The 22,854-nt window shown below is 45.6% G+C and overlaps 1 protein-coding gene across 6 annotated transcripts in view; it reads right to left on the bottom strand.

Annotated features, from left to right (window-relative positions):
* The window catches only part of CDC14B (cell division cycle 14B), a 2,772,169-nt gene that overhangs the window by 318,933 nt on the left and 2,430,382 nt on the right, over positions 1-22,854 (bottom strand). For all 6 annotated transcript variants that reach the window (XM_044059784.1, XM_044059788.1, XM_044059789.1 and 3 more), the window contains one exon: positions 22,291-22,407. In XM_044059784.1, coding sequence (XP_043915719.1) covers positions 22,291-22,407 — 117 coding nt within the window. The remainder of the gene's footprint in view (positions 1-22,290; positions 22,408-22,854) is intronic.

The following is a 22,854-nucleotide window of genomic DNA, read 5'->3' as shown; positions in this document are numbered from 1 at the left end:
ATCGACCGCCATCTCCAGAGCAGGACAGCAGTGCAACCCTTCCTGGTCAGTGAAAGGGCTTCCTACAGAAACCTCCATGGAAGCCCTGGTTCTACAGACCACCCCTGCCATGAGGGTGCCATCTGTTGTGGTCGTGTCCCTCTTGCCATGGTTGGGGGATGGGGGTCACAAATACTCAGAAGCTTCTTGGAAGGACTGCTGTGATTTCCTAAAAAAGAGACATTCTCCCTCTTATGGTTATAAGAAAAGGTCCACTGAGGGGTAGCAAAACGAAATCCAATGACAGCATCTTGCTCACTCCTGGTCAAGGTGTTCTTAACTTTTGGCCTGAAAAGAGATGAACCATCAAAAGGGGTGTTAAAAGTTACCTTAAAGCAGTCCACAAAATCACACAATCTCATCCAAGCATAGTGACACACAGCAATACTGATGTCCATCATCTACACTGGGAAAGCAGATGCATGGACACGTTACAAATGAATTGAAGGGTGGTCAGTTGAATCTTCTGAGCTTCTGGCAACTACTGTGCCTTCACTGCCCTTGATACTTTTGACTCAATGTCCCACTGAAGCCTGATCAAATGAGCTAAATTAGTTAACGCCCTTAACACAAAGGTGACGGAGGTGTACTAATAACTTTCCTAAACAGTTCAATGCCAGAGACTCTCAATATGAGAGATGAACCAAGGAACTCTCCTCCAAAATGTCCTCTTTGGTGGCCATCACCACAATAGCATCCGCAGCAGGATCCTTAATTCAGTGTAACCAATCTTTTGGGAGAAGGGGGGGGGGGTGAGTACCTTGCCTGACATTTGGGATGTGGTTGCATTGTACTGGGCTACTTCCACACCCTCCAGGACACCAAATAAATGTGAGTTCGGAAGGGGAACCACCCAGGACAGGCTCACCTCAAAGGCCTCAAAAACACACACTCTTCCAGAGAGGAGGCTTTGAAAGTCCAGCTCCATGCTGGTAAAGGAGCTTCAAAAAGATTGATGAAAAAGGTGTCTGGGGGGGGGTATGATAGACCCCTTCCTTTTTCCTTAAGGTCAATGTTCTCAATGAGGGATTCCTTGGGTGAGTTCAGGTACTACCTCTGGCAATGCCTCTTAACAGAAACGTCCCATACTGGAAACCCCAGAGGAAAAACAGATAAGACCAGGGGCCCTACTGGGAGGGTAGCATGGAGATGAACAAGGGCAAGCTATCCCAGAGAGTAAGGTAAGAAGCAGTCATGCACAGACATGGAAGGGTGGGAGCACTGGGCTACGCTAGATCATTCCCTCTACTGACAGCAGAATGTCTTCTCCAAGATGTTGACATTGAAGGCAGAGGTGGGCTGACCAGATGTAGCAGACCTAGGGTCAGAAGACTCCTGAGAACGTGCCAGAATCCAGAGCCATCCTGCCCTGTCCCAGTGCTGAAACAGGTGTTAAACTATCAACAGCAGAAGCCCAGGTGGAAGGGACAACCCCAGCACTAGGATTGTTGAACCCGACCTGCAGATCCCTGTCTCAACCTGTTGGCCTCAAGGTCTACCTGGCTCTGGCACCACAAGGATCGAGGAGACCAGCATCAGGATCAGAGCTGAAATCAGCCAGACCCATTGGCTACGATCCTAAAGAATGGAAGACAGGTTCCAAAGGCCTCTAATCAATAGGACCTGAGGAAAGAAAAGTACAGTTGTGTACACTTAACATAAATGTAGATGTTGGAGTGTATTCACTGTTGCAATCATCACACTTGGCTTATCTTCCTGCAGGTATCCTTCAGTTGGCCCGAATACCATAGACTTAGTATTTCTGCCTCGGATGCTGTCGCTCCAGGACTGACAACAGGTCGTCAGGGATATAAAAACAGGCAGCCAACGCCATTACATCAGTTTTTCTTGCCCCAAATGTCAGGAGCCCCCCCAATTAGGGAGCCAAGTTATGGTGGGGGAAACACCACCAGTAAAAAGTAAATACCAATACCCCTGAAAGGGATGAGTAAAAGCCATAGAGAGGAGGGAAAGAGAGAAAGAAACCAGGGGGCTGGAGAGAGGGAAACCAGGACTGCAGCAGTGCATACACTCGAATATCTACATTTATGGCAAGTGTACACAACTGTACTATGTTCTTCGTGTTTCACTGTTGCAGTCATCACACTTGGGTAGATTCCCAAAGCTGAAGAAGGGTGGAGGCAGTCAAGAAGAGTTAGGGCTGGCTAGTATGCCTTGCAGGACTGCTGTTGATAAACCTTCCCTGGATTTGGAAAAGATAGGCAGGTGGTAATGCTTGGTGAAGGTGTGTACATAACTCCAGGTATCAGCTGCAAGGATGTCCCTGGTAGGGACTCCCCTGAGAAATGCTGTAGAGGTACATGTTGCCCTACTGGAATGTGCTCTGACCCCCTGAGGGGTTGGTTTCCCATGGTGTTTGTAGCAGAAATGGATGCAGTGTGCTATCCATTTGGAAATTGTTTTGAAATGGCCTTGCCCTCGGACCCTGTTGCAAAGCTGACTAGTAACTGTTCAAATTTTCTGAAGGGCTTAGTCCTAACAAGGTAAAATCTGAGCTGTCTGTGCACGGCCAAGGAGTGCAGGATCCTTTCCCCTTTGAGGATTAGGGAAGAAGGTTGGCAAATGGATGGACTGGTTGAGAGCCACACTAGACACTTTAGGCATAAAGGAAGGGTTAGTCCTGAGGGGAAACCCTGTCAGCACGGAAAATAAGAAGAAGTTATGTACCTACCATAACGTTCCAAGTTAGTTATCTTCTTCTCACCTTCTTTCTTGCTGGTTGGGTTTGCAGCCGATCCTCTGCTCAGACTCGGCCATCTACTAAAGCTCAAGAGCTATTTACTGGCTTGAGGCCTCCCCATATCCCACAATGCTTGGCGCTAGATACCCAGATCTCGTTTGGCAGAGCTAACACCATAGAAAAAATTTCAAGGACACCTGTCCAAACTACAAGCTTTACCTACAGTACTAAAACAGAGGAGAACGTTACCCAGATGAGACTCAGCCAGAGGAAGAAGGCCTCAAAAAGGGACTCCTCTTGGTCTGTCCAGGCTAGGGGGATGGAGGGTGGGACGCAAGAAAAAAGGCGAGAAGACGACAACTAACATGGAACGTTATGGTAGGTACATAACTTCTTAATGTTAAGTTGTCTCTCTCGCCTTAGTCCTGGGTGGCTCATCGGAACAGACTCTTGAGCACAGTGGAACCAAAATCGGCTCTACTCCTAGAGGCCATATCCAACTTATGAGAAATGAAAGCATGAGGATTGGCCCATGTGGCTGCAGCACAAATAGATTCCATTGGTAGTCTTGCTTGAAAAGCTACTGAAGTAGCCAATGCTCTGGTGGAATGACCTTTAGGGTTTAGTAGGGAGTTCTTTATGTCTCAGCTGATAAAGCAAAGTAATAATAGAGGACAACCACCTGGATAAAGTTACTTTAGAAACTAAGGAGAATAAAACAAAATACGGAGCAAACACCTTCTGAAAAAGCAGCAATTGATAATAAAAGGAAAAGTTCAATACTCAGAAGGTGAACCAAGGCATCACCAGCGATAATACAAGTAGTCGGTGCAGATAAAAACCACACAGTTCTCTTCACATATAGTCTCTCCACCAATAAACCACTCTTGCAGAAACAGCTTTTAATAAAAGGCAGTTTTATTGAGTAAAGCTTTCACAACACGCTTTCAGACTCAAATACAAATGACTGAAGCACACATAATATACTGTTAAAACCAGTAAAAGGCGGAAACAACTCAATTAAGCAATTAGTGCAATAACAATCAATTGAATTAAAACTTCACTTTATACACAGGGTACTAAAGCCAGTATAACGCTTTAAAAAGTAATATAATACTTTAAAAACATTCAATAAATGTAGAATAAACCAACAATAATAGAACATTACTAAAACATACTTCTCAATAAAATATATAGGATCTATTTAATATATAGGAATAGAGAATAAAAAACTGAGTATAGGTTAATAAGCCTTCAATCTTCTTATTTTCAAAAAGGGTCTGACAGAAACCTTAGCATTAAGGCCTGGTGGAACGTCAGATCTCAGTTTGATAATCCACATGTTTTCCCTATTCTCAGTGTGTGTTCTGATATCTCCACCTCTAATATTGGCATTAACATGTTCAACTATCCTAAAGGTAAAAGTATGCTGAATCCCACATGTTTGGCCAGTGCATTGCTAACATGCCCCATCCTGATGCTGTATAAATGTTCCCGTATGCGATCCTTGAAGCATCGATTAGTCTTCCCTATGTAGAAAGACTTACATAGGGAACAGGTGGCAAGATATATGATATTTCTGGACAAGCAATTGCCATTAACTTTAAAGAAATGCTGAGAGGGGTTGATATAAGAACAAAAACTACAACTGCCACAACAGCGTGATGCCCCCCAGTTTAGATACAGGAATAAAAAGAATTTAAAAAGGTTATTATGTGATAGAGGTTCCACCAACCTACGATCTAGTATTCAACAAAGCGGAACACGCTGTTGTGGCAGTTGTAGTTTTTGTTCTTATATCAACCCCTCTACTTTGTTTATTCATTCTTTCAGTTCAAGTCAGCATTTCTTTAAAGTTAATGGCAATTGCTTGTCCAGAAATATCATATATCTTGCCACCTGTTCCCTATGTAAGTCTTTCTACATAGGGAAGACTAATCGATGCTTCAAGGATCGCATACGGGAACATTTATACTGCATCAGGATGGGGCATGTTAGCAATGCACTGGCCAAACATGTATCTGAGTTTGGGATTCAGCATACTTTTACCTTTAGGATAGTTGAACATGTTAATGCCAATATTAGAGGTGGAGATATCAGAACACACACTGAGAATAGGGAAAACATGTGGATTATCAAACTGAGATCTGACGTTCCACCAGGCCTTAATGCTAAGGTTTCTGTTAGACCCTTTTGAAAATAAGAAGATTGAAGGCTTATTAACCTATACTCAGTTTTTTATTCTCTATTCCTATATATTAAATAGATCCTATATATTTTATTGAGAAGTATGTTTTAGTAATGTTCTATTATTGTTGGTTTATTCTACATTTATTGAATGTTTTTAAAGTATTATATTACTTTTTAAAGCATTATACTGGCTTTAGTACCCTGTGTATAAAGTGAAGTTTTTAATTCAATTGATTGTTATTGCACTAATTGCTTAATTGAGTTGTTTCCCGCTTTTTTACTGGTTTTAACAGTATATTATGTGTGCTTCAGTCATTTGTATTTGAGTCTGAAGAAGCCGTGTTGGTGAAAGCACTTACTCAATAAAACTGCCTTTTTACGAAAGCTGTTTCGCCTTGCGAGTGGTTTATTGGTGGAGAGACTATATGTGAAGAGAACTGTGTGGTTTTTATCTGCACCGACTACTTGTATTATCGCTGCTGATGCCTTGGTTCACCTTCTGAGTATTGAACTTTTCTACTTTAGAAACTAGCAGGCCCTGTTTGCCCTCAGCATAGGACAGGAAGAGTTGGTCTGATTTTCTTGTTTGCTTAGTCCTATCCAAATAAAAACGTAATTGCCTATGAACGTCCAATTGGTGTAACTTTTGTTCAGCTTTGTTCGAATAGTTAGGAAAAAAGACAGGTAGATCAATAGCCTGATTCAGGTTTGTTTCAGAAGTTATCTTGGGCAGAAACGAAGGATTAGTCCTGAGTGAAACTCTATCCTTATGAAACACAAGGTAGGGAGGATGAATACAGGGGGCTTGAAGTTCCGAAACTCTCCTAGCTGAGGTGATGGTTACTAAAAAGAGAGTCTTCCAGGAGAGCAATTTTAAGGAACAGGAAGCCGCAGGTTCAAAAGGGGAGAGAATCAAGGAAGCTAATATCACGTTCAAGTCCCACGGAGGCGGGGGATCTCTGACCGGGGGCCTAAGCAAAATAGCTCCTTTAAGAAAGGCCTTACAAAGTTTGTGGGACATGATGCTGGTTTCTGAAAGGCCAGGGTGGAAATTTGCGATAGCAGCTAATTGGACCCTAACGGTGGCAGACGAGGAACCAGCTTGAAAGAGTTCTGCTAAAAAATCTAGAACGTGATGGACAGGGGCTGTACAGCGGTCTATATTCCTAGCCTCTGCCCAGAAAGAGAAACGTTTACTTACTAGCATAAGTCTTCCTGGTGGTAGATTTGACCCCATCTGTGGAAGATTTTGTCTGCTACTGACTGATTGAGAGACCACTCATGAGGCATGAGAATAGCTCTGCTTAGCCTGTCCACTATGACGTTGGACTTCCCGGGGATGTGCGTTGCCATCAGAAACCGTTGAGAGGAGATCACCCACTGCCAGAGTCTGAGTGCTTCTCGACATAAGGGATAGGACTTGGTTCCGCCCTGCTTGTTGATGTACCACACTACAGACATACTGTCTGTCTGAATTGCAATAGTCCTGGTGGGCAGAGAGTCCTGAAGAGCTTGCAATGCTAAAAGCACCACTCTCATCTCCAAGATGTTTATGTGCAGGTGATACTCGAAGTTGCCAAGTGCCCTGGACAGTCCTGCCCTGAAAATGCCCCCACACCCGATCAGGGAGGCATCTGTAGTCACTGTGGCAACAGGAGGAGGAAAAACAAACGGTCTGCCCTGGAGTACTAGAGGGGAGACCATCCACCAAGCCAGGTGGTCTTTGCATGACTGAGTGATTATTATCTTGTGAGACATCGGAAGTTGTTGAAAAGACCATTGGGTAAAAAGCATCCACTGGAGAATCAGCATGCGAAAACGAGCCAGGGGAACTAGTATGATTGCTGCTGCCATGAGACCCAAAGTTTTTAATACAAATCTGCCCTGAATCCTCTTGCACTGTAGTAAGACCTGCACATGTCGGTGAATGTCTGACACTCTGTCTAGAGGAAGTCTTGCAGACAGATCTTTTGTATTTAATCTTGCGCCTATAAAGGTTATAGACTGACAAGGCGACAATGCAGACTTTTCGAAATTTATTGAGATACCTAGCTCGGAGCAAGTTTGGATAGTATAATCCCTGGCTCGGAGTAGTTGATGCCTGGTGGAAGCAGTAAGGAGCCAGTCATCTAGATATGGAAACACCTGGAATCCTCACCATCTCAGGTGAGCCGTGACCACTGCCATGCATTTGGTGAACACCCTGGGGGCTGTGGTGAGACCAAAGGGCAAGGCTCTGAATTGATAGTGACTGGCTCCCAGCCGGAAGCGGAGAAACCTTCTGGAGCGCCTGTCCATTTTGATATGGTAGTATGCATCCTGAAGGTCTATGGAGCACATCCAATTGTCCTGACCCAAAAAGGGTAGAATGGACTCAAGTGTGACCATCCGGAACTTTGTTCTTTGAAGAGACTTGTTTAACCTGCTGCGATCCAAAATGGGTCCCCAGTCCCCTGTCTTTTTTGGTACCAAAAAGAACTTGGAGTAAATTCCGGATTCTTGCTGGTTTGCTGGGACTGGCTGGATGGCCCGTTTTTCTAGCAGTTTTGAAATTTCTGGCACTGCTTGTTCCCTTAGACCGGGTGTAACATCTGGAAGGGACTTGGTTGTTTGTACAGGGGTGTGGACAAAGGGGATTTTGTAACCCTCGGATATGATAGACCGTACCCATTTGTCTTGTGTGAGGAGTTGCCAGGCTTCTGGGTACAGTGACAATCTTCCCCCCGACTGCCTCCGAAGGTGGACAGTCGGGCAGCCCCTCAGGGGTGCTGAAAGGGTTTGTCAGAGAAAGATTCTCTGCTACCCTGATTTTGTGGACCCCTTCTGCCCTGCGGGCGGTGTCTATTATTGTTCCCTCCCCTACCTCTGGAGGGAAACTCGCCACGTGTGTCAGGCACGACTCCCTGGGGTTTCCGAAACCACATTTTCCCACTCTTCTGACCTTTAGGGTATGGTCTAGAAGGAGTAGAAAAACGGACTCCTACAGCAGAGAGAGTCTTGCCTTCCTGCTCACACCTGGTAAGGGTATCCTTCACCTGTGGTCCAAACAGAGCCGAACCATCGAAGGGGGTATTTGTGAAGGATGCCTTAAAGGGGTCAGCAAAGTTACATAACCGCATCCAGGCATGTCTTCTCAAAGCCACGCCTGTACCTGCGGCCCTACTCGCCCCATCGGCTGCATAAGAAATGAGCCGTATGGAGGAGCTGATGCTTGAGTTTAGAGTCGCCAGCTGGGAGTTAATCTTATCTTGTGCCCCCGCAGCTGATGGATCCTGAAGGGTATCACCCAGTTCCTTGAGAAGATCCCTTTGAAGACGGGTGAAGTGGCACAGATAATTCAGCGACCGCATGGAAAAAGTCGCTGAGGAAAACATCCGTTTCCCGTACCTGTCCAATGTCCTAGACTCTTTATTAGGGGGATGGACAGTCACCGAAGGGTCAGCAAACTCCTTCTTCATGGCTGCTGCAACCACCATGGCATCAATGGGGACACCTTTTGTCAAAAATTGTTTGTTGGGTGGGGCTGTAATGAACTTGGTGGGCCTGCGGGGAGTTGGTTCCACTGTGTCTGGGGCTGACCACGCCCTTCGAGCCACTACTTCCATCAGCAGGTCAAAGGGTGGAGACACCCAGGAGGTGGAAGGGCGAGAACCAAACGCGTCCAGGTATACCGAATCGTCCTCGGAAGGGTTAAGGGCAGTCCAGTTCCCCCTCTGCTTAAGGATCTCTAGGATGTCTGAAAAAGAGACATCCTCAGAGGGGGATCTTGGGGACCCTTCCAAATCCTCCAAGTCGGTATCAGACGTGACTAACTCGGGGGAGTCGACATGTTTCCTCTTACATTTTCTCTTTCGAGGGGGCTCCCCTGAAGGATCAGGGGAGGCCTCGGAAGAGGAAGATACGCCCAATGGGGGGACATGGAGCGTTTGTTCTCCACGCTTGGGATCAGGAGGGTGGGCAGAGTCCGATGCAGGCACCAAGGGGGGATTAGCCGAAGGGGCTGATCGAGGGGCCGACTCAGGAGTCAGCACGCTCATGACCTCAAAGGCGGCCCTATCAGGCAGAGCAGAGGGCCCCCGCTCCGAAGAGATGTGAACCCCTCTGGGCACCGAGAGGGACGGCTCCGAGGCCGATGTAGGAGCAGAGCTTACCTGCACAGAGGCCCCGAGAGGGAGAATGGGGTCGGGACAAGGGGTCCGATGCCACTCGCCCCCTCGGAGCCGAGGGAGTCCCGGCGCACAGATTCCCTCCAAGGACGGGACCAATGAAGAGATCAGAGCCGATGAAGGAGCCGAAAGGTGTGGTATCGGCACCGTTTCCATGATTCATGCCCCAACCAGCTCCGGCTCCGAACACAAGGGTGGAGTCGGAGGAGGAACTGCTGAAGACACAGGGACAGCCACGGTCTGTTGAGAAGGGCTGGTTAACATTTTGGCCAGGGCCTGCGATTTAAGGAGTCTATTGACCACCCTCTCCAAGTCATGATCGGATAGCCTGGAAAACCGAGAGGAGTGGGACCCATGGCTTCGTTCAGACAGAAGCAATGGTGACCTTGGAGCCAAACGAACAGATTCTAGGGAAGGGGACCTAGAACGTTTTCGGACCAAAGACGGTTCCGACACTAGAGTCGGAGCCAATTGAGGTTGAGAGATGTCTGTTCCAGTCGGAACCAAAGAGGAGGTAGATGCTCCGCCCGGTGACGGCTCCGAACTAGGAGCAGACGGCTTGGCGGGCTTTAAGGATTTCCCTGACTGAGGCTTCGCCGGGGATCCCTATGGCTTACGTAAGCCTCTCAAAATAAGCATGTTCCTACGCTCCTGCAGGACTCTCGGGCTGAAAGCATGACAGACCGAGCAGGAGTCCTACAGGTGTAGGGGACCCAAGCAATAAATACAAGAAGTGTGACAGTCTGTCAGAGGCATCTTTTGACAGCACGAGTCACACTTCTTGAAGCTTGAAACTTTAGTATCCTTGGACATACTGGCAAGGGGATACCAAAGGGAGGATATTAAACTAGTGCTTAAACAAGGCACACAGAAAAAAACGCACACGCGCACTAGTTAAACTAACATGAATATCCACTAGTAAAAAAAAAAAAAAAAAAATACAAATATTACAAGGCTAAACAACTGTAGCTACTAAAGGCTAAACACTACTCCTAGCAGGTACAAAAAGGGTGGGGTTAGCCACTAAAGAGAAGAAACAAGGGGGGGAGGGGAAGAAACTCTAACAAAAAACCGAGTTTCCCGAGTGTAAAAAACTAGGGGATACACACACTAATATATACTAAAAGGGAAACACTAGCTATATAAAAGAGAAATACACAGGTAAAATTTAAGTTAATAATACAAAAAAGATTAATACGACCTGAGCCAGTAAAAGCGCAACCTCTTAGCTGAAGTGGCAAATGAGATCTGAGTATCTAGTGCCAAGCATTGTGGGATATGGGGAGGCCTCAAGCCAGTAAACAGCTCTCGAGCTTTAGTAGATGGCAGAGTCGGAGCAGAGGATCGGCTCCGAACCCAACCAGCAGGAATGAAAGCGAGAGAGACAACTTAACACTGAAGGGTTCCCCACAACCATAAGTGCTTGTAGCTCACACACTCTTCTAGCTGAAGTGATGGCCAGAAGCAAGGGTGTTTTCCAAGAGAGGAATTTTAACTCTGCTGACACTGCAGGTTCAAATGGAGGAAGTGTGAGCTTTTCCAGTACGAAGTTAAGGTCCCAAGCAGGGGTGGGTGTTCTTGGTGGCCTTAAGTTGTTTGCCCCTCTCAGGAACTGTTTGATAACAGGATGCAAGAAGAGAGGTGGCTCAGTGTTGTAATGAGCAGAAATGGCTGAGGCATGTATCTTAATGGAGGAGAAGAACAGGCCTTTGTGGAGTAGACCTGCTAAGTAATCCAGGATTAGAGGCAGGGAGGGCAGAGTTGTGTCCTCTCCTTTAGGTTGAATCCAGGAGCAGTACCTTTTCCACTTATCAGAATAAATTTTTTTTGTACTGGGTCTTCTGGCTTCAAGAATGACATCCAGCACCTGTTTGCTTAGGGTTGCTGGGTGAGAATTCAAGGAATAAGCCAGGCTGCAAGATTTAAGGTTTGCAGTTGCAGATGCAAAATCTGTCCCTCCTGCTGAGACAGCAGGGTTGGGCTCTGGTGTAGGTGCCAGGCTGCACAAGAGTGGGTACCAGTGCTGGCGTGGCCAGCCCTGGGCAATCAGAATTGTTCTTGGTCTGTCCTGTCTTATCTTGAGTAATACTCTTAGGAGAAGGGGCAGAGGGGGAAAGGCATAGATTAAGAGATTTACCCACTGAAAAGATAGGACATCCACTTTCCAGGCCCTGCTGTGAGGATTCCTGGTACAGAATTTGCTGAGCTGGTGGTTGCAGGGGGAGGCAAAGAGATCCACCTCTGGGGTCCCCCATTTCTGAATCAGAAGGTTAAAGGTGCTGGCCTCTAATTGCCACTCGTGCAGGTCTAGGAGATTTCTGCTTAAGTCGTCTGCCAGTGAATTTTGTTTGCCTGGCAGGAATTGAGCTTGCAGATGGACTTGCATGTCCAAGGCTGTGTTCCACAAGGCCATGGCTAACCGGCAGAGTGAGTCCACCCTGCTTGTTGATGTACCACATAACTGTGGTGTCTGTTTTTAGTAGCAGGTATCCTGGAGAGAGTAGGGATCTGAAAGCTGTCAGAGCATACTGCACATCTAGCATCTCTCTTTGGTTGATGTGCAGGTGACTGACTTGGGCTCCAGTGGCCCTGAATGCATTTGCTGTCCATGTGTGCTCCCCCAGGCATAGTCTGATGCATCTGTGGTTAGGGTCTGGGTGGCGTGGGGGTGAATAAAGGGCAGTCCCTTGTTGTGGCTGCATGCTGCTGCCCTCCAAACAAACTCTGTAATTAGACAGGGTATGATAGGAATGATGGTTTCCAGGTCCGGAGAAAGTTGGCACCAAAGACTTTTCCAGTACCACTGAAGTTCCCTCATATGCAGTCTGGCATATGGAATTAGCAAGATGCATGAGGCCATGAACCCTAGGGCCTACAGGATTTTCCTTGTAGATAGCTGGGTTCTGGTGGCCATTTGAGTAAAGTAGTCTGTCAGATAGGCTTGTTTTTCTGAAGTGAGGAATGCCATCTGGGATGCTGTGTCCAAGCTTGCTCCCAGGAATACAATAATACAATCTTTCGACTGGGGACTAGTTTTGATTTCTTTTCGTTGATGGAGTACCCCGCGGGTGTGAATGGTTTTTTTTTTTTTTTTTTTTTTTTTTTACAAATGTCATGTGCTGCAACAGCAATTCCCGACTGTCCACCTGAATCTGGCAGTCGTCCAAGTACAGGTAAATTTGGATATTTCTCTGCCTGCAGTAAGCAATGGTTGGAGTCAGGCATTTTGTGAATACTCTGGGAGCAGTGGATAAACCAAAGGGAAGTGCAGAGAACTGATAATGTACAGATCCGGCCCTGAAACATAGATATTTCCTGCATGACTCCCTTATAGGGATGTGCACAGATAGGCTTCTTTTAAGTCTAGGATGACTAAGGAGGCACCTTTGGCTAGCAGATGTAGAAGCTGCTGCAGGGTGAGCATTTTGAACTTTGGTACCACCAGGAAGGTGTTCAGAATTTAAACATCTAGGATTGGGTGCCAAGAGCCCTCTTTTCTGGGTACCAGGAAGTCTGGAATAGAATCCTTAACACATCTGTTCTGCCGGAAATGGTTGAATTGCCCTGTTACAGAGCAGGGATAGAACTTGGTTTTATGCCTCTGCCCAATGGTTTGGAGGAAAGCCTGGGAACCCTTTTGGGGTTGGCAGAGAGTGGAAGTAAAATTTGTACCCCTGGGATACAATGTTGAGGACCCATCGGTTTTTGGTGATGGACATCCAGTTTTTTGCATTAAGGGCAAGTTTTCCTCCTAGGAGCACAAGCAGATGGGCAGAGGTGGGGAGTAGAGTAGAGACGTCATTGTGAATTCTTTCCATAAGGGGGTGGCTTAGCACTCCCTGCTTTGGAGGTGGAGGCACTCCATTGCGTACATTTCTGCATACCCTGAGACTGTAGTCTGGGGATCCTGTTTCCCCTGGGTCTAGTTTGAGATGGCTTGGAGGGGGCTGGAAAAGACCAGTGTTTCGAGGGGCAATACCTACTGAATCTAGGAGGCTGTACTTGTAAGAATTCTTTGACTGTCTGCACAGATTTAGCTTTTTCTTCCGTATCTTTAAACACCTCTTCTGCTTTGGTGTCAAACAGATTGTCCTTGCTCAAAGGAGCATCTAATAACTTTGATTTGACACGGTCTGGCAAGGTCTGCTCCTTAAGCCAAGCATGCTTTCTCAGTACAGAACCGGTGACTGCTGCCCTGCAAGATGTTTCTAGGGTGTCAAAGCCACACTGCAATGTATGCTTGCTGACATGGCTTGCAGAATGCATAAGCTCTTGCAATTCTTTATTTTCTGTACAGGCGTAGCACGTACTCTTGGCTTTAGAAACTCGGTAGTTTTATACATAACCGAAGACGCAAAATAAGTCGTCTGTTTATATCGAACATTGGTAGTGTGAAGAACTTCCTCAAAACCCAGTGCCTGCTCAGCGGCTCCGGACCCATCCATGGTAGAGACATCCGCAGGTTCCACAGTCAAAAAAGAGTCTCGCGGCATACCGGACTCCGAATGGGTCTTGGTAGAGGCATTTGAATCCATTGAAGTGGGCATCAGGGGCTGCGAAAGCACCTCACTGAGTAATGGCGAACTGTTGACTAGCTTAACGGAAGCACCGTCGGCAGCTTTGGACCTGTGCGGTCCGTCTCTGCTTTTATCCTTATGTTTTTTCGGAAGAATGGTAGTCGGATAGCTTACCGAAGCCATTTTGGAATAGTGAGAACGAAAGGATTTGGCGACAATAAGGGCCCGATGATGGATGGTTCGAGTGCTGAACAAGGCACAAAACCAACAGTGAGGTACGTCGTGGTCTGGGCCTAAACAGGTGATGCAGTAAGAATGAAAATCTCGGTGTGGTATTTGCTTTCCACAGGCAAGACAACTGTTAACTTTTTCTGACATCAGTTAGAGCAAGAAAAAAGGATCCCAACAGGGTGCATAGCCTAGAGCGACAGCATCCAACGCAGAAATACTAAATCTCTGGTATTCGGCCCATCTGAGGGCTACCTGCAGGCAGATAACCCAAGTGTGATGACTGCAACAGTGAAACATGAAAAACATCCAAGAGACAGGAGCTGAAGCTCGGGGGTGATGGCCCGGTGCTGAAGGAATAAGGCCGAACTCCATCTGTGCCTGTAGGAATGACCACATCATCTGCTCCTTATCCGTTGTCTTCAAACTCCCAACAGACCAAGACCACCAAAAGAGGATGCCACTGATGGGATGTTGGAAGACTGCTGACCAGGCAACAGATCTGGCCTACTGGTCCAAGCTGGGGATGCTTGGATCCAAGGTGGTGAGGGGGAGGACTCAGGAGAAAACTCTCATGGCACAGAAGGAGAAAAGAAGAAAGCCCATCCTGAAGGAACCACCCTCACCAAGAAATAGCTCAGAACATTAATGGTAGGGGAAGGTGCCTTGCTAGCAACCACTGCCAAAGGAGAATAACTCTGAGGCAGAGGAGTCAAAGGAGATTGGCTCCAAGGCAGCAGAGGCAAAGACAACTGACACAGAGACACCAGCTCCAAAGGTTATCAGCTCTGAAGTGTCAGAGTCGAGGTTGCTGGGTGATCCGAAGGTCTTGGGACTTTCAGATCTGGCTGGCTAAAAACAGAAGTGGAAGGTGAGGCTAACCACTTACAGTCCCCCTTAGAAGGGTGAGGGGCCTTAGTCTACTTTTGACCTGACTTTTCACCCTTGCTGGAGGAGGGTGACTAACATCCCACTGAAGCAGAAGACTCCTAAGGGTGAGTTTGGCTCTCCTCTCAACTGTAGGAGAACCAAAGCCCTCACATATAACACAAGGGAACTGAAGGTAAACAGCCCTGAGGCAGTAAACTCAATGGTCATGAGCTTCTTGGGAGGGAAGCTTATGACTGCAAGAGAGACACTCCTTGAACCCTTTATCCAGAATGCCTAATCTAATCACAAAACTCAGCAAACATCACATAAAGTACAGTTTTGTACCTACCATAAATGTAGATGTCCGATAGGAATGCATCTGCAGTCCTTACAAATGGGTTGTCCTGTCGTCAGGCAGCCCCTCGGTCGGCCGGATTCCAAAGTGTGGGTCTGGCCTCGGCTGGTGTCGCACTTCACCCGACGTCATAGCTGCAGTTATTCGGGTATAAAGGCATCAGCCGACGCCATTTTCCTCAGTGTTTCTTGCCCCAGATGCCAGATGCCCTCTAGGAAGGCTAAATTTGGATGAATGCAAATGATTCCAAATAGTAGAGAGCAAACAAAAGAAATAAGCATGTATGTACATATATACAAACAAATACACCATAATAGATTCCCCCAGCTAGCTACAAGATGGGCAAATACCCTAGGAGTAACACAGAGGGGAAGGAGGGTGGGTAATCCTGACTGCAGATGCATTCCTATCGGACATCTACATTTATGGTAGGTACGAAACTGTACTATGTCCTTCAAGGATGCATCTGCAGTCCTTACAAATGGGTAGAATACCATAGCCAAACTGGGGGAGGAGGAGAAAAGAAATTATGGTGTAGTTAAGATCCCTTGCAAAACAGCAGTGGCAAAACCTGCTCGGGATCTAGAGTATAAAGGTAAATTATAATGCTTGGCAAATGTATGCACGGAGCTCCAAGTAGCAGCCTCTAAAATGTCTTTGGTAGCCACTCCTCATAGAAAAGCTGTGGTAGTGGCTGTAGCCCTTGTAGAGTGCGGCCTGATGTTTTCTGGAGTTTTCTTCCCATGGTAGGAGTAACAAAATCTAATGCAATTTCCTATCCACTTAGAGATTGTCTGTTTTGAAATTGCTTTTCCTTCCATTCCTGTTGCATATGCTACCAGTAGCTGGTCAGTTTTTCTATTGCCCTTGGTCCTGTCCAGGTAGTAGCGTAGTTGTCTATGCACATCCAAGGTATGCAACAGTCTTTCTCCCCTGTTCTGTGGGTTGGGGAAGAATGTAGGCAGGTGGATAGCCTGATTCAAAGATACTCTGGAGACCACCTTAGGCATAAAAGTAGGATTTGTTCTCATGGACACACTATCTTGATGGAAGATCAGGAAGGGCTGTACTGCCATTAATGCCTGTAGCTCAGATACCCTTCTTGCTGAAGTGATTGCCAGCAGGAAAGCAGTTTTCCATGATAAGTATTGTAATTCTGCTGTTGCTGCTGGTTCGAAAGGAGGGAGTGTCAATTTTTCTAGCACAAAGTTCAAGTCCCATGCTGGCAATGGTGGTTTCCTAGGTGGTTTTACATTTTTAATTCCTCTCAGAAACTTCCTGAGCAGAGGATGTGAGAAGACTGGAGGATCCAAGTCGTATTCTGCTGAAATAGCTGATGCATGAATCTTAATGGAGGAATAGGACAGGCCTTTGTGGAAGAGCTCTGCCAAGTATTCCAGGATGTTGGCTATGTTTATCAGTGACACATTTTCTCCTTTTGCAGTACTCCAAATGAAATATCTTTTCCATTTTGCTGAATAATTTTTTCTTGTTGAGGGTCTGCGAGCCTCCAAGATAATGTCTTTAACCCTTTGGGATAAATTTGGGTTATTTGTTCTTATGCAATGTTCCAGGCAGTCAGCTGCAGTGTTTTCAGGTTTGGATGCAGGGTGTTGTAGTTGTTCTGTGTTAACAGCAAGGGAACAAGGGGTAGGGGCCATATTTGTTCCCGAGACATGCTTCTCAGTAATGGGTACCAATGTTGTCTTGGCCAGTCTAGAGCTATCAGAATGATCCTTGGACGGTCCTCTTTGATCTTCAATAGCACCTTGTGCATCAAAGGAAGTGGTGGGAATGCATATGCTGTCAGGTTTTTCCAACTGAAAGATAGGGAGTCCACCTTCCAAGCAAGTGGGTGGTACGTCCTTGTGCAGAATTTCCTTAGTTGGTGATTGCGTGGGGATGCAAATAAGTCTATTTGTGGGAGTCCCCATTTTCTTGTAATGGTTTCGAAGATGTCCGGATGCAGCATCCATTCGTGGGCATCCGTGGTAGTTCTGCTTAGTATGTCTGCTAGAATGTTTTCTTTTCCTGGTACAAAAATTGCTTGTAACTGAATGTTGTAACTCACGGCCACATTCCAGAGGTCCATTGCCATCCGGCATAAAGGGTACGAATGTGTGCCTCCCTGTTTGTTGATGTACCACATAACTGTGGTATTGTCTGTCCTTATAAACAGTTGACCTTGTCGAAGAAATGGTCTGAATGTCTGAATTGCCAGTTTTACTGCTAGCATTTCCTTTTGATTTATGTGTAGGTGCAGCTGGTCTTGAGTCCATAAACCTTGTATGCATTTGTCCAGCATGTGTGCCCCCCAACCGAGGTCTGAGGCGTCCGTTGTGATGGTTTGGCTTGGTTGAGCGTTGTTGAAGGGCAATCCTTTGTTTGATTGACAGGCCTGAGCCCACCATTGGAATTCTTGCTTCAGGCACGGAATTATTGGAATTTGGGTTTCTAGGCTGTGCTTGTGCTGAGACCATAAATTCCTTAGGTACCACTGTAACTTTCTCATATGCAGTCTGGCATGTGGAACCAATATTATGCAGGATGCCATGAAACCCAAGGTTTGCAGGACTTTTCTTGCTGTTAGATGGTTCTGCTTTGTTAATGCCAAGAAGTAGAGAGGGAGTTGCTCCTGTTTTTCTACTGTTAGGAATGCCATTTGTCTCGATGTGTCCAGCTCTGCACCCAAAAAGGTTATCCTTTGGGATGGTGTCAGCCTTGACTTTTTTATATTGACTGTGTATCCCAGAGCTTGTAGCAGGTAAATGACCCTTTTCAAGTCTTCTGCTAGCTTGTTTTTGTTGTCCGCTTGTATCAGGCAGTCGTCCAGGTAAGGGTAGATTTGGATTCCCTGAAGCCTGCAATGAGCAATTACTGATGCCAGGCATTTCGTGAACACTCTGGGCGCAGTAGATAAGCCAAAGGGCAATGCTGAGAATTGATAATGCTCTGATCCTGCAAGAAATCTGAGGTATCTTCTGCAAATTGGTCGTATGGGGACATGCAGGTATGCCTCCTTGAGATCTAGAGTTACCAGCCAAGACTCCTTGCCCAGCATGGGAAGAAGCTGCTGCAGGGTCAGCATTTTGAATTTTGGAACAATGAGGAAGGTGTTTAAAGCGGACAGGTCGAGAATAGGTCTCCATTTGCTTTCTTTTCTTGGTACCAGGAAGAGTCTGGTGTAAAAACCCTGTCCTTGCTCCATAGATGGTACCTTTTCCACAGCTCTCATCCTTAATAATTGAGTTATTTGTTTTAGAGCTTCTGCCTTTTGATTTGGAGGTAGGTTTGGCATTCCTCTCTTCCCTGGTAGAGTATGGAAGTGAAACCTGTAACCTTGGTCTATTGTCTGCAAAATCCACTTGTCTCTTGTGATGTAATGCCAGTTTACTGAAAATAAAGCTAGCGTCCCGCCCAAGGGTGCTTCTAGTTGTTCCCTGGTAGGCGGTGCTAGAGCCAAGTCACTGTGATTGTCCTGTAGAAGTGGTGGTGGCTGTGTCTGTGGCTGCACCTCGCTGGTTGTTACCCTGCCACTGGCGTCCCCTGTAGGCACCCCTGGATTGACTTCTGCCTCTTGAACGCCTATTCCTGCCTCTCTGAGGTCTGGAGGAGTCTGGAAAGGACCAATTCTTGGAAGGCCAATTCCTGCTAAACCTTGGAGGTTGGACCTGTAAGAAATCTTTGACTGTCTGGACAGATTTTGCCTTCTCTTCCATCTTCTTCAGCACCTGTTGTGCAGGAGAGCCAAACAAATTGATCTTGCCCATGGGAGCATCGAATAGTTTTGATTTAACATGGTCTGGTAAGGCCTGCTCTTTTAACCATGCATGTCTTCTGATAACTATGCCAGTCATGGCTGATCTAAAGGAAGCCTCCAGTGCATCATAGCCGCATTTTAAGGAATGGTTACTGACTTGCTGAATGTTATGTACCATTTCCTGAACAGATTTTTTGTCTAATGGTTCATCCGAGGACAGCTTTTTGGTTAACTGGTCTAGTATAAATTCTTGATACTGGATCATGTGGAATTGACAGTTCAAGGCCCTAGCTGAAAGAGTAGCAGAAGTGTAAACTTTTTTATCCCATCTCTCTAAGGACCTGGATTCCCTTTCAGAGGGGAGGGGGTTTTTGGCAGAGGTAGCTGCTACAGCTTTAGGACCCTTGGAGATAGTCTCGGGATCTGCAAAAGGAGCCTTATATAAATGGTAATGCGTGTCCGGGACCCTGTAGTACCTATCGGGCTTAGCAGGGGCCGGAGGTAGTGAATCAGGAGCAGTACAAGCATCATTAAATGCATCATCTACAACAGATAGAACTGGAAGTATGGCTAAAGGCCTATGTTGTGGTAAATGCAGCAAAGTTCTAAGCCTTTTTCTGGAGTCTGAAAAATCCTGGCCCTGCCACTGAAATTGTTCCCTCATAGCATGCAAGGTTTCCCCGAAAGGAAAATTCCTCAGGCGGAGAGGCAGAAGGAATGGACTCTTCAGCATCAGAGTCTTCATAAGGGGAGAAGGAAGCCTCTGGAGGGTTTGTATTATGTGAATCATCAGAGGAATCATCTGTAGAAACTGGCTCAGGGGGCTCTGCTCTAGGCCTCTTCTCTGGAGGTGGGTGAGAGGCCCTGTCTGGTTGAGGTTGGGATCCCCGGATTAAAGAAATGAGATCCTCTGCTAGACTAAGCATTTGTGAACTAGAGCTAGGCCTGTGAGAGGGGGTCTTAGCAGGCACAGATTTAGTAGTTTTAGCTGCTTTAGCCCTGGCAAAGGCCTTAATGGACATGGATGCAGGTGGCCTAGCAGCTCCACGTGCAGGGGTAGAGATATCCAAGGGGATAGTGTCAGATAATTCCTGAGAAACTGCAAGAGCAGGAGGGATTTCAGAAGCCGATTCCACCAGGTTGGAAGAGGCCTCGGTAGGAGGTAAGTTTTTGGCTGAAGGAAGAACTGCTTGCTCGGTTTCAGCCGAAACCGAGACACTCGCGGTTGGCTTAACCGCGGTTTCGGCCGAAACCGCAGACCGTGAGTGTCGGTCCTTTTCCTTGCGCTTTTTAGATATTTGCGTAGTCGTAGGATCAGACGGCATAATGTAAGCAAAATCGGAGCCGAAAAACTCCTCAGCAAATTCCGACCGACGTCTAAGCGTCCGTCGGTTAAAAGAAGCACAGGCTAGACACGCTGCTACGTCGTGGTCTGGGCCTAAACAAGGTAAGCAGTAAGAGTGGAAATCTTTATGAGGTATTTGTTTCCCACAAGTTAAACAGTTATTCACTTTTTCTGACATCGGCTGAGGCAAGAAAGAGTCCCCAACGGGGTACTTAGCTTTTTAGAAGTCTTCGGTAGTAGTAATCTCTGGTTCTGACCGACCGGCACTTGCGAACAGCTTCTGCTTCGGGCGCCACGCAGCAAGAAAGACTGAGGAAAATTGCGTCGGCTGATGCCTTTATACCCGAATAACTGCAGCTATGACGTCGGGTGAAGTGCGACACCAGCCGAGGCCAGACCCACACTTTGGAATCCGGCCGACCGAGGGGCTGCCTGACGACAGGACAACCCATTTGTAAGGACTGCAGATGCATCCTTGAAGGACATCAGAAGTCCTGAAAAGCAGGAAACACACCTACATTAACCTATTCTAACTAGCTAAGAACAAGCCCTTATCAACAAATTACACAAAGACCAAAAAAGCAGGTAGAGGAGCATTTAAACTCTATCCTAAAAAGATGCAGAGAAGGGAAGAATGATGGAACTGCTGTCCCGAACAGTAGCAAACTAGCTCTGAGGTGCTTCTAGTTAGGTGGAGAATTACGAGTAGTGGAGGTGTAACTTTCTGGGCTGAAGTCTTGCAAACTGGCTGGGAATGGATCCAAGTTGGATCCAATAACTCACAGGTTGAACCCAGATGGAAAAGACATCATAACATATGTGATATATAATGAATATACATAGAAAAAAACATGTCATGTTTTTTTCTATTAATGTATGTCTATACCTTAACTGATAATTTAATAAAGTTGTTAAAAAAACACTAAAATGTAAACCTTTAAAATTGAAAAAGAAACAAGATGCTTGACACCTCTACCCCATGTCACAGTTTAGAATGATGTCAAGTCATTGGACATCATGTAATTATTGTGCATTCTGAAATACATATCTAATGAAGCTGTCTGCATGCACCTCATGTCCATATTTTCAGTCTGCCACTTGCTATGCTATACCATACCAAATGTTACAGTTCCAATGGAATTGAGCTTGTTCTTGAAGTGTTACCTCTGGTATCAATATGGACATAAAACCATACGCTGTTTAGCCCTCACTGGTCAATGACAATTATTTTTGGGTCCTTATACCTTGTATTCTGTAAATTTGCATGGAATCAGCACAAACGGTAGGAATCTCCCTTGCCAATGAATAGAGAACACATTCACAGAAAACTCACCCTTAACCTGGTGCAGAAAGAAAAGCGAAGCTGTCCAGAGTGAGGAACAGCTAAATCTTTGGAATACTCCACTTTTTGAAGATTAGATCCAAGCACAGATCCTGAAGGCTCAACTCCAACAGAAGACTGCAGAAACTGCTAAAGGACTCTGGCAATATGTTCACTTCACTTGTTACAGACACATTCAAAAATTACTTTTGGTTGAGTTATACAGCCTAATACAATTTTCCCTTGCACTCTGCAACAGCACAACAAAACCATTTTCTGTGATTTTATATAAGATCACAAGTTCTGAAGTTAGCATGGAAGTGTGCATTAAGGCCTTAACTACGTAAAGACATTGTAAGTTACCAGAGCACAGTGAAGGACTAGTGCAGAAGAAATTTCACCACATAAAGGAAAACTTTTTTTTTTTTTTTTTTTTTTTTTACAGACACATTCCTACTGGTACTCTGTTCTGAAATGAAGGTGGCAATACAGTCAACAATAAAAATAATTTTGGAGATATGTGAGATCAGCAAGAAGGTCTTTTAAACAATTCATGCAGAGTCCAACTTAGGCCTGACTAGTTAACTGTGTCAGGTCAGCAAGTTAAACACTTTTTAAATAAAATATAAAAATAAACTAGGTAAGTATTTCTATATTTCATACAAGTACAAATTTGTCAACACAACTGGAATGCTTACTGCATTATACCACTAATCAATGCTATTTTGGTTTAATACAGTAAAGCGTTCTCATTATTTCAGTGGCTAAAGAAGAAGACAAAAAAAAAAAGAACCTTGCCTTTTTCCAGTACTGACACTTCCAGCAGTAGCTCTAGTTGTTCTTTTTGTAATCCCTTTAGAACTGTCAAAGGAACTGGGAGGCTTGCAGTACTGTACTGTGGACTGCAGAATAACCCTAAGAAAAGGGAAAAACAAGCATCAATGTGAAAAAAAAATTGTTGCAGTATGCTTTAGATTAGAACTTTAATATCACAGTGATTTAATGTATTAAATTCAGGACCGTATTACACATTTCATTCAGAAATAGACATGCTACCATGACTTTACTAAGTAGTACCCAAGTAGGAGGAATCTTCTTCACTTACACTGTGCATTAAATGTTAACTAAAAAGAATTCTCCAAGATATGTAAAGTAACCTTTAAAGTACCCACAAACATTAAGAGTCAAGACTACTAGAGACTGGGTTGGAATATGCTTGCTAAAAAAATTTGCCTATGACAGAAATCATAGGAAGAAAACATATAATTTTGGAAATGAACCTTCCATAAATTGGAATATGCCAACCAAGGGGGACAGCTAGACCCCAGAAGTGAGGAACAACCTCCCATATCTGGTTATCCC

Source organism: Protopterus annectens, chromosome 17.part0, assembly GCF_019279795.1.
Source record: "Protopterus annectens isolate FY-2018-M chromosome 17.part0, PAN1.0, whole genome shotgun sequence".
Classification (NCBI taxonomy): domain Eukaryota; kingdom Metazoa; phylum Chordata; order Ceratodontiformes; family Protopteridae; genus Protopterus; species Protopterus annectens.
Note: the sequence above shows the minus strand (reverse complement) of the source record. Positions and strands in the feature narration are given on the sequence as shown.